This window comes from Myotis brandtii, unplaced genomic scaffold (genome assembly GCF_000412655.1).
Source record: "Myotis brandtii unplaced genomic scaffold, ASM41265v1 scaffold431, whole genome shotgun sequence".
NCBI classification, from domain to species: Eukaryota; Metazoa; Chordata; class Mammalia; order Chiroptera; family Vespertilionidae; genus Myotis; species Myotis brandtii.
Window position 1 is genome coordinate 1,003,294 of NW_005366486.1, and position 12,284 is coordinate 1,015,577.

At 45.1% G+C, this 12,284-nt stretch overlaps 1 protein-coding gene across 1 annotated transcript in view; it reads left to right on the plus strand.

Moving 5' to 3' along the window:
- Positions 1-12,284, plus strand: part of NCKAP5 (NCK-associated protein 5) — an 890,249-nt gene that overhangs the window by 752,482 nt on the left and 125,483 nt on the right. The window contains exons 11-12 of the mRNA XM_014546136.1: positions 861-962; positions 6,306-6,494. Of these exons, the coding sequence (XP_014401622.1) occupies positions 861-962; positions 6,306-6,494 (291 nt within the window). The remainder of the gene's footprint in view (positions 1-860; positions 963-6,305; positions 6,495-12,284) is intronic.

Genomic DNA, 12,284 nt, shown 5'->3' on the forward strand with positions numbered 1-12,284 from the left:
CTTCGCCCTGTTATTTACTCACTCGATTCGATATTTTTACTGTCCGAAGTCACAAAAGTTGTAACCAAGAGAAGCCAGGCTGCACGTACCATTTTTAAAATGTCAGCAGCCTAGCAGAAACATTAGACATAAATCACAAGTTATATTGTATTTGCAATTAAACAGATCAAATTTAATGTCCACAGAAAAGCCTCAGCAATTAGTAAAAAGATTAATATAGTGAAATGTCCCCGGTTTAGCAGGCCTCCCAAGCAAAGCCGAAATAAAGAATTGAGCATATTATCAAAGAGTGTGTGAATATTAATGCCCAAAAATCTAAGTCCCCAGGTCCCTGATGCAATTATTTTCTATTCACATTAATTGTTCCTAACAGATGACATTAATGCCTTTGAGTTAAAATGTGTCCATGGGAAGATTTCGCAAGATCAATGCTGTTTAGAAATAAGGTCACTTTTATAATCATTTGCTCAGATTTTAACCACTGCTCCACATAATGAGGTTAGCATGGTGATTGTTTTTTCATGTGAATACCAAAAGTTAATTTTCACACCAGCCAGTAAGTGTGTTGGGGTGTTCGCAGTTTTCTTGCTACTTATTTTCCAGCCACTACTTATTTTTCCTGCAGCTTATTTCCCATCACAGACTGACAGACTGTGAAAGTGTGATTATTGTTGATAAGCTGTAATTTGCGCAAGCATGTATATAGAACACCGACGAACTAGAATAAACTCTTTTGAGTCAGGATATGTATTACCCAATCGAGACATGTCAACTCTTTTGAAGTTTACCTGTCCAAGGCAGGGTTTTGGAACAAAGAATTAAATCATCACGAGTCAATGTTTCTGCTTGTTTTCACCTAGAAACTTCACTCACGCATCTTAGATCTTTCATCCGGAGATTTGCTAGCAGAGGTGGAACGGAGCCGAAGTCTGACACAGACACGAAGTGATGTTGAGACGCACGTGAGTTCCCCGGTGCCTTCAGAACACTTGTTTAGGTGGCTGTTTCTCCTCCGTCAAGTTCAATGTCGTGAGTGAACCACAGCGTGCCTCACTGAAGCATTGTCAGGCAGAGGAAATGCTTTCCTGTGATCTCTGAAACTCAGTCTCACGGCCCCCCGCTGAGAGAGTGAGCGGAAAATGTCACTCTCGGCAAAAATATCATAAATCTTGGCTTTGTCCCCACGATGCCTTTTTGGGTATTGATTACATCTCAGAGTCTCTGAGAAATGGTCAAGGAGCTTTTTATTAAAGCCCATGTTCCATATTAGTCATCCTCCTTTCATGATATATTATGTATGAACTTTTAAAAATTCATGGGCTGTACAGTTTTTTCTTCAGCTAGGGTTAGCTTTGTGCTTATTTGGCAAAACTTTAACCAGCATGGCTTTTAAGTATCGTTGACCTAAAAAGTAACTTGGAAAAAAAACCCACAGCCAAATAAATATATATTGAAAAATCTTTTGCTTAAAACAATGACAGATGAACATTGTGAATAACTGGCTTTTTATTTTACTGTATAATTTTTATAAGTATAGATAGGATATCCTTTATCAAAGGTAAATGTTCTCAAGTTAGATTGAAATGAAATTTTAGTGGAATTCCATCACTTTAAATATTTATGAATATCTTAATGGCATCCTATCTGTAATATGGCCTTAAGGTCAGGAATATTTTAAGTGTGCAGTTTTTATCCAAGGAACTCTTGCCTTCATCCTCTCTATCCTTTTTCTTAGCTAAAATTATGGATTTTGTATTGCATTTTTCACAGTAAGGATGTTAAAGCACATGAGTGATTCAAGATAGGAATCTAAAATATACTTTGAATAGTGCAAATGAGGTGTATTTTGCCAAGTAAATCAAAATACGATAATGTTGCAGTGGAAGCCAGTATACATTTTTTTAAAGAAGAATTTTAATAATTATTATTTTTCTATTACAAATTATAACTCTTCGCAGTAAGATATTTGGTAGATATGCCCAGGAGGTCTGCTGTTGTTAGGGCCTTACTATAGCATAGTGGCTAGGACCTGGGTCTGACATCAGAATCATATGTGCTGGGTGCCCTTAGATATTAACACCTCACTGCCTCAGTTTCCCCATCTGAAAATGAGCATAATGATGGTTGGGTGTTGTTTTTTTTCTGAGGATTGTGGTGAGGATTATGTGAGATAATATATGAAATGTACTTAACATAGTACCTGTTAACAATAGTGTCAGTAATAAGCTCTCTGCTGCTTTAGCCCTCTTCTGTTCCTCATAAGAATGTGGCACCATGCCACAGCCACACAATGACATGGCAAAGATGGAGACTGATAACTGAGGATGGTATTTACTAGCGTGTCTCTCTGGCAGCTCACATAAGTGATCCCTGGAAACAAAACATACCCTCTGTTGGCTGTTGCTCATCACGGCTCCTGCATGCAAGGCGTCAGACAATGATGGCCTGTCAAGAAGTATCATCCAGGGCCCCTGAGAGAGGCTCTAAATTTATGATTTAGTTAAAGAGCCAAGACATGTATATAAAAACATCCTAATATATAAAGAGCCAGGGTCTGTCACAACCTAAACGTCTGGATGGACAACTGAACACCAGGCTACAGTCCCAGCTAGCGAGGCAGAAGTTAGTCCTGGGTCCCAGCGGCGAGGCGGGAGTCAGTCCTGGGTCCCAGCCACCTGCGGCGCAGCAGTGGGAGGGAGCTGTGGACTCTGGTCGCCCACACTGTGACGGTGGGAGGGAGCTGTGGAAATGGAGCCATGCTGCCATCGGACTAGCCTCGGCGGCGAGGCAGGAGTCAGTCCTGGGTCCCAGCTGCCCATAGCAGGAGTCACTCCTGGGTCCCAGCCACCTGCGGCGCAGCAGTGGGAGGGAGCTGTGGACTCTGGTCGCCCACACTGTGACGGTGGGAGGGAGCTGTGGAAATGGAGCCATGCTGCCATCGGACTAGCCTCTGGGTCCCTCCCCCCACCCACAGGCTCCAGGGAACCAGAGCCATGCTGCCATCGGACTGGCCTCTTGTTCCCTACCCCCAGCCCACAGGCTCTGGGAACTGGAGCCATGCTGTCATCAGACTGGCCTCTTGGTCCCTCTCCCCGCCTACAGGCCTGGGGAACCAGAGCCATGCTGCGATCAGACTAGCCTCTTGGTCCCTCCCCCAAGGCCCGCAGGCCCGGGGAACAAGAGCCATGCTGTGATGGGACTGGAACCTACCCAAGGGGTCCCGGATTGTGAGAGTGTGCATGCTAGGGTGAGAGACCACCACCCCCCCTTGAGTGCACGAATTTTTGTGCACCAGGCCTCTAGTTTTTAATAATAGTAGCAACACCTAAAAGTTACTAAGCAGTGCTATACACTAGGAGTTGTTCAAAATTAACAATAATCTTATGTAAGGGGTGTTTTCATTCTCTCCACTTATGAAGAAAGAAACAGAGGCATGGATGAGTTAAGTAATTTTCCCAATGTCAAAGTTAGCAAGTGGAAACCCAGGATTTAAACAAAACAAATAGCCTCAGAATTCAAGCGCTCAATCACAGAACAGTGACTCAATAGAGTAGATAATCCTATATGATAATCATGTGCTGTGAAGAGAGAAACAGCAGGTAAAAGAGCTCACTTTACAGCTGTGATGTCAGGGATTCTGAGTCCCTTATTAAGTTCAAACATCGATTGTCTAAGGTGGGAGAATGGTGGGAGAATTTCCCAGTAGGGAGGACTAGCTGCTTCCTCTTCTTTGCAGGGAATTACTCTGTAATCTCTCTCTCTCTCTCTCTCTCTCTCTCTCTCTCTCTCTCTCTCTCTCACACACACACACACACACACACACACTTCCCATTCCATTGCCCGTGGCCATACCTTTATACCGTTGGTCCTGCTCAGCTCAGCCCATGTCGGACTGTGAGATCACACAACATGCTCCCATGAAATCCACAAAATAGGTTGACCCTTCTCATAGCTGCTCCTAGGGGCTTTCTACACAAGACACAGAGCCTGGGCCAGCAGCATTGAGGTACCTGGAAACTTGTTAAAAATACCACAGCTCAGGTCCCACCTCAGAATGAATGAGAATCTGTATTGAACAAGACCCTGGATGATTCGCATCCACACTAAAGTGTAAAAGCCTGGCTTAGAGGACATGTTTCTGCTTAACCATCCCAACCCCACCTGCCTCCATGACATGGATGGGCCTTTCCTACCTCCTAGAGACTCTCCTATCACATCTGGGCATCTCAAGTTCAAAGTCAAGGGAGAGGCAGCCATTTCTTCCTCCTCCTGCTCACCTTCCAAGTTCTAACTTCCTGTCATCTGAATCCAGCACCTAAGCCATGGGTGCACACATGGGCAACAACGGGGCAAAAAAGCTTCCTTGTTAAAAGAGGCCTAGGAATGGAGTGAGGTGGCAATAACAATAATGCTGATAAGTGTATCGGGAAGGGATACGTGGGAAATATAAGCTTCAGTATCTTGGGAAAAGGTGGAATATAAACTGTAATGAAGCCATGCAGAGTATGAAAAGGGCCATTGGGGAGGCTTAGGTCTGGGTGGTCGTGCAAAGCTAGTCCTCAGTAAACCCCCACATGCTTACTCAGGCAACCAAATATGAGAGAACAGAATGAGAACACAGGAAGCATGCCGCAGAAGTGACGCCCAATGTGACATTTCCGAGGGTTCCTTCAGGGTGTCCACAAGGCCGCAGTCCCAAAGCCAGACGCCAGGTGTGTCTGTGCAGTAAGACCACTGGAGGCATCGGTCGTGATACAAATATGAACTCTCCTTAAGTCACATCCTGCAATAAACAAGGTCATATCAATAGATCTCATTAAAAGCTGGAGTTTAAGACAACTTTTTCCTTTAATTGATATTTACAGTCAAATTCCGGGGGGGGGGGGTTAATAGATCTCATTAAAAGCTGGAGTTTAAGACAAGTTTTTCCTTTAATTAATATTTACAGTCAAATTCCAGGGGGGGCGGGGAATAGAGTAGTACAATATTTTTTCAGTCATTTTAAGATCACTTAAAGAGATTGTTATGCCACAAAAATGAAGTATTGATAGCAAGGCAGATGCCTAACAGTGGAAATCTAGCATGATTAAGCGTTATGGATATTGATTAGGCAGCAAATTAGACAGGCCCTCTGTACGTAGGTAGGGGTTTCAGATTCACCACAAGTACTCTCAGTACAGCATTATCTTCACTCCCCAAGCCGGTGTTTAGTCACCGTCAGTTAGAATTGCATTTGGAGGACACTGATAAGTACTCGGGTACTAAAGGCACCTATAAAGTGTCAATAAATTGCATACTTAAGAGGCTTTGCCATTCTGCAAGTGACACAAAGACAGATGGTTCCCCATCTAAGTATTCCTGAGACAAAGCTTTACATAGATAGGAGAGCGGAATTAGACGGTAATGGAGAGAGTCCATTCCCATGGTCGGGTGCTCAATTAATTTAGCCTGTCCAGTTTATGTTGCTTCATCTGTTACGTGAGGGGCCCATAAAGAGGCTGTGAAGAAGAGCTGGGATGTTTACAACTTTGTCACCCGTGCCTCGTGCAGACCCACTAGAATTTGAACCACCTGGATCTTCGGCCTGGGTACCAGATCTATTTGATAAGACAGCCTTTACCATTTGGACAGCCAACTGATATGAAAGTCCCATTATCTTTCAGAACCTCCTTAGTCCTGAGGTTGGTGTTGCACTGTGCTTGGCCTCCTGGAAGGTGGCACAGAAATGCCCCGGCATCGGATTCCTGACTTAGCATGAGGCATCAGAGCCGGAAGGGGCCACGGGGTATTCTGGTAGAACTGCCCCACTCTACCAGGTCCATGGAGTCTGTGGAAGCCAACTGTGTTCCTTGCTCAAGCTCTCCTGTCTGTGGCAGTGTGTACCAGGTGCTAGGCTCCTAGTCCAGCACTCATGTTCTTAAACTCCAGCCAAAGATATGACTCTGGTTTCTTCCTTTTGTAGCATCAGAGTCATGTTTTGATACCAGTCTTCTTCCTTGACCAGCATGACTGGATAAAATGGGCAACTTCCATTGTGACCTTCTACCTAATGACGATGGTAGCTCTCAAGAATCAGGCACTACCTAGTCCAGATACTGTGCCATATGCTTCCCACCTAGAACCCCAGCTGGTCCCTGCAGTAAACCCTAGAAGGCAGGCAGTATTGTCATGATTCACTTTTTAAAAAGAAAACTGTAGCTCTGAGAGATTGGTTTGCTCTATTCACTTCTGCCTCAGTAGGAGGTTGGATGGTATTTCCTGTCCCCTGAGCCAAGCCCCAGCTCAGAGCTTTCCTCCTTTTTCAGGAATGCCAGCTGAGTGCCAAGTCAGGAGCCCCTGCTTTGAAAGGCCCTGGCGTGGGGGTTGTCCTCCCCGGGCACCTCTGTCCCCGCAGTCGCTGCAGCAGCAGTGAGCTGTCTCTCTCCAGCACCTGCAGCGAGTACTCCAGCGGCTCCTCCTGCACATGGCACGATGGGAAGAACCTCAGGAGAAGGGTAAGGCCTCCTTTCAAGGCGCATCACCGTCAGAGTGAACTAGGAAATAATCTTCTAGAAGCAGGTGGGAGGTGGGCGGGAGGGCTAAGAAAGAAATTACCATTTTTCTGAGTACCTGTTCATTTACTCCTCACAAAAACTATGTAGGGAGATAACGGTGTCCCCATTATGAGGCAGAGGAACCAGGCTCACACAAGGTTAAGTTACTTGTCAGAAGTCACACAGCACGTGAGGAGTGGAATGTTGATTTGATCCCCACTGACTTGGACATCGTGGGAGGGAGTTGGGAAGACGAAGACAGTTCCCTCTGTGCTTCGGTGGAGCCTGGAACCTGGAGCCCTGGCCTGATGGAACTGTCCACGCTACAGACCAACTCAGACGCTTCCCATTAGCTTTATGAACATTCCCCATCACTGTGTTGCTCAGAGAGGCCTGTTACTGTTCAGTGCTAATGAGTCAGCAAGACCACTTGCCACACCACTCCAGACTGAGCATCCCATGAGAGTGACAAGAGAATTTTGCTTCTTTTTTTCCTGGAGAATAGGGAGAATGGGAGATTATCTCAATAAATGGCCAGAATTTTGGAAGTATTGTTCACTTTGTAAAAATACAGTGCTCAAAAACAGCATATATTATATTAACCTTTTCTACTCAATGCTATAGCCTCATAAAAGGTTAAGTTACTTGTCAGAAGTCACACAACTAATTGACTATAAATTGGAGGGTAGCATGATAGAGAAAGAAAATACCATGGTAGATGACCGGCACCAGGGCTCAGTGAAGATCCGCATGTCCCTATTTCGATGCCGGGAGTCCCTTTACCAGGCTTGCAAATAACTCTACCGCTGTAATGAGTCCCATCTGCAAAGTGGGCTCACACAACCGGAGATTCCTTCATGCTTTTTACAAGTATCTTTGCACAGTGGTGTAAGCCAAGTATTTGAAATAGCTGTTTTTTCAGTTTCCTAATGTTGAAGAAAAGCCAAGAGTAAATGAGAATAGAAACCCCAAATCAGACTGTTTGGAGGTCATTTTTTTATTATTCTTATAAATTAAGTTTACAATTTCAGAAGCATGAAAACCAGAAAATTCCATTAACTTCCAGAAAATATTGGTGAGGGGGTAACTTTGTCATACCCTGAATAATAACTCAGGAAGGGATTTTAAACTAGAATTTGGGGCTTATTCCCTTGGACTCAGACTTCTAATACAAAGTTAGCGGTCTGGTGCATTATCAAAACTGTTCCTTTGAAGGAGATGTTTGGGGTTGTGAATAATGACTGCTAGGGGCCTGGCTCTCAACCAACTGGGAAGATGGTCAGGGATGTCCCCTCTCTTTGCCACTGGCTCCCAGAGCTCCTTGCTCTGCTGTTTTGCCCTCACACTCCTCCTTTTTCTTCCTCTCAGAGCCTTTTTTGTTATTTTCTTTCTACCTTTTGGCTGAAATTATTTAATTAGAACAATCTTTCATCTTCTAGGGAAACGTCTTTCCTGAAAATGTAGCAATAAGGTTCTTAGGACACTCAGGTGGCCGTGATCCAGAGATTTCAGGGTCCTGGCTCAGAATGGCCATGGTGTAGCAGCACACCTGTCACATGGCACAGAGGGAAGTCCCAGTTCTCAGGGATCCAGCAAACTAGACACAGTCTTACAACAACAGCTCAAATTCATATGACTTAAGGAACTTCTACAGTTCTTACTATGTGCCAGGTACTCATTTAGTATTAACTTATATAATATATATAATAATAAATATAATATATATAATATGAATTTGAATGTGAATACAATATTAACTTACATATGAATAAATATATAGCCAATGGTAGTATATTGTAGTCAACAAGTATACCTTTTTAGTGCTGTTATGTTTAGAAACAGTGCTGTTATGTTTAGAAACAGAAAGAAAGCCCACATGATATACTTAGCCTGCCCTCTATGGAGCAATTTGGCCTAATGAGTAACTACCGTGTGCCACACAGTTTTGTTAGCACTTCCTAGGTATTAGCTCATTTAACGTTCAGGATAGCTTATTAAATAGCACCCCTACTCCCCCATTTTATAGATGAGGAAACTGAGATGCTGAGAAATTAAGGAACTAGCTCAAGATTTCATAGCCAGCAAGTAGCAGAGCTGGGCTGTTGATTCCAGAACCTTCACTCTTAACCACTCAGCTACACCAGCCTTGTTGAATCAGCCCAAAACTTGGAGGAGTTGTTCCAATTGTTGGGATGGATTTGTTCCCAATAAGACCAAGAATGTCCTTTAAAAAAATGTGCAGAACTGTAGTCCAGTCAAGAAATAGGAAAGGACTGTGAATTAAACCCAAGCCCCTGCCTCGGCAGCATTTTCAGCCAACTGCTCCCAGAGCAACTCTGCAAAGAATGAAGCTGCCTGTGGGACCTGCCAGCTCCGCCCGTGGTCTCTCCCACAGGGACTCGTGCTTTTTTTTTTTTCAAGTTTCCAAATTGTTCCAAACTTTTCTCACATTATTGAGTACCATAACCTCCTGTGTACAGCTGATTGAGGAACCGGGCAGAGATCCTGGGCCCCGGGAGGTTTGTAGCCACTAGCCCTGGGACGAATTAAACCACAGCACGGGAAGGCTCTGGAGAGGAGAGGCAGGTGGATGGCCGGATGCTGAGCACATCTTCTAAGGGTTGAACAAAGCAGCCTTTTCAAGCTCTTGCTGGGTACTTAGAGCCTGTCTTCTCTCCTTTATTGTGAATGTGACTGTGGAGATCATGGACATTCTCAGAAAGCCAGGCTGTGGCAGTCCGCTCACTGGGCGGCCTATAATTCCCAAACTCAATGACAGGATTTCTCTGATTTCCGAAGGACTTTTAATGGTGCAGGGGAAGAGGAGGGTGGAGGGGAAGCATCACCAAAGAGCATCTATCCGCAGCCCTTCTGACCCTGAAGAATTTTTTAAAGAAAATATGCTAGAGAGCATTATGCTAAGCCAAATAAGCCAGTCAGGGAAAGATAAGCATCACATGATCTCACTCATATGTGGAATCTAATGAACAACATAAACTGATGAACAAAAATAGACCCAGAGACAGAGAAACATCAAACAGGCTGTCAAACCTCAGAGGGAAGGCCGGGGAGGGGAGAATGGGGGAGGGAGATCAGCCAATGAACTCATATGCATATATGTACAACCCATAGACACAGACAATAGGGTAGTGAATGCCTGGGGGGTGGGGGAAGAGGAGTGGGAGAGATCAGTAGGGGGGAAAAATGGGGACATAGGTAATACTTTCAACAATAAGGATGTTTTTTAAAAAAGAAAATAACAAATAAAACACAGATAAACAATATATATATTGTTGATAGCAAGAGTAATTTTTATGAAAATCTCTTAGATGTAAACAAATGTTCACAGCTTACTGAAAAGCTGAGATTCCAGTGTAAGCGTCTGACACATTTTCAACCTCTGCTTATGAGCACATGGTTAGTGTTGAGAGTTATGGGACAGAGGTTAGCTGGTGTGGAGATGCCAATGGTAACTGCACTCTTTGTCAAGAAGAATTAATGGTGACATTCTTCACCATTAATTTTACAGCCTTAAAAAAAGGCATTAGGTCAGTGCCCACATCCCACCAGATCTCCTGCGTGCTGGTTTGTGATTAAACTGCACGTTCTGTTGGAGAGAGGTGCGGCGATAACCTATGATCTCTATTATGACATTGACTGATATAGAGGGGAGAAGAGAAACTGAGCTTGACTCCGGCGGTACGGCATCGAGGTAAAGTTGTGCAGGCCCCAGAGCCAGACTGCCTGGGTTCAAAGCCCCACATGGCCACTTTGGAAGTCAGTCGTAGGAAGAACCCAGGAAACTAGAGTTCACACCCTTGTACCAGCTCTTCCTTAGCTGTGTGATTTCCAACAGACTGATCTTGCTGAACTTCAGGTTCCTCCCTAATAAACAGATGGCAATGTGTCCTTCATGGTGTTGTTCTGAAAATTAAGTCAAAGTGCTATGTAAGTGGCTGGTACACAACAGGTGCTTAGCCAAGGTTAGTTCCCTCCTCTGCCCTTCCATTTCCTGTTAGCAATACTATGAAAACATATGAATGTCTGTGTAGAATGCAGTATATTTTTTCTATGTCATTTCTTGGTCTCTTCTCCAAAACTAACCCAAGTATTGGATAATGTCTGAGGACAGGAAATTGACTTTTCTCAGTTAGTAGGTGAATCATCACTATGGGTTCTAACAGCAAATGCCCACTGCTATTTGTGTGGGTGTATTTCCCAGGTGTTCCCTGCCTGTCAAAGTCATGAAGTCACATGACGTTGTAACCATCCAGAGTTAGAATGGAAGGTACCATAAAGACATGGGCTAACTTACTTTTCCATTCATCCTCGACCTCTCATGTACACTGAGGCCAAACTGTCTTTGGTTATTCCCTAAATGTACCTTAAATGGACCTTCCCAGTTTGGATCCTTGCTATCACATTTCTCCTGGAAATCATTCTCCCCATTTTTAAACTAAAGCAAACCTAGCCATTGGCTAGGTAGGTTTTTTAAAAAGCAACAACTTACCTTATGTGGTTTTCAAGCTTTATCCAAACAGACATATGGTCTCTCTCCCCTGAACTTCTAGAGCACCCATTTGTGCCCTTGACTTTCAGTTATATGTGCTCAAGCCCTCTGCTCTGCCCGGTGCATGCTGCTTGAGGGCAGGTCCTTATTCTCTACTTCTTTAAATGATATACTGCTTAGCTCAGAGCCTGTCAAAGTAGAAATCTGCTTCATAGTTAATTAAGTTGCATTAATTCATGTATGCATGTATTGTGAATATTTGTCAGCCACTAGAACAAAGGAAGTTCAGGGATGGACTTCCGTTATAAAAGTGTGATCCACAGGACTCTATCCTTTCTGATCTCTGCTTTTCCTTCCTAGCCATCATCACAAAACTGGGATAAAAGGCTAAGTATTGACTCCTCGCTCCCAAGTGGCTTTGCTAGTCCCACCGACGAACTACCTCTGACTCGAATCAAGGAAAGCCACATTCTGGAAGGACTGAGAAAGCTGCAGAAGCGAACAGTGTTACTTGAACCCCCCTCCGTGATAACCAAATGGGGCTATAAAGATTGCATGAACTCCAATGAAGGAATATATTCTCCAGGAATCAAGAGTAGCCCCAAGGAGCATCCCCCCTGCAAAACAGCAGACATGAGGGGCGCCTGCAAGGAGCCCCACCAGGCATTTGTTTATGACACCCCCCCTGCAAAACAGCAGACGCCTGCAAGGAGCCCCACCAGGCATTTGTTTATGACACAGATTCCCACGAGGACGCCGATGAGGACTCTGCCTCCTTAGCGTGGGCCCAGGCCTTTCCCAGCCAGGCCTGCAGGCTGCATGGCTGTCAGCTGACCCACAGCGTTTCCGACAGCCTGTTCAGCTGGGAGCTGAACGGAAGACACTTTTCAGAAGGCGTTTACCCCCGAGAGAGACCCGAAAAGCTGGGCAGCGGTGCCGGCAGCTGTCCCTCGGAGAGGCAGCTGTGCCCACGTGTGCAGGTGCCTCAGGGACAGAGAGAGGGGGGTCCCCGCAGCCGGGGCCGCGTGGCTGTCAGCCTCCAGCTTTCAGACACGGATGACAACGACACCCTCGACGAGCTGCACATCGGGAGCAGCGACGAGAAGAGCCCCTCGGACCTGTCATTGGCCACTGATACCGACAAGTCCACAGAGAACCTGGACACCCTCGTGGGGCCGGGGAGACCCCCGCTCGGGCCTCCCGGGGAGGAGGAGCGCGCGCCCAGCCACGTGGAGAGGCCG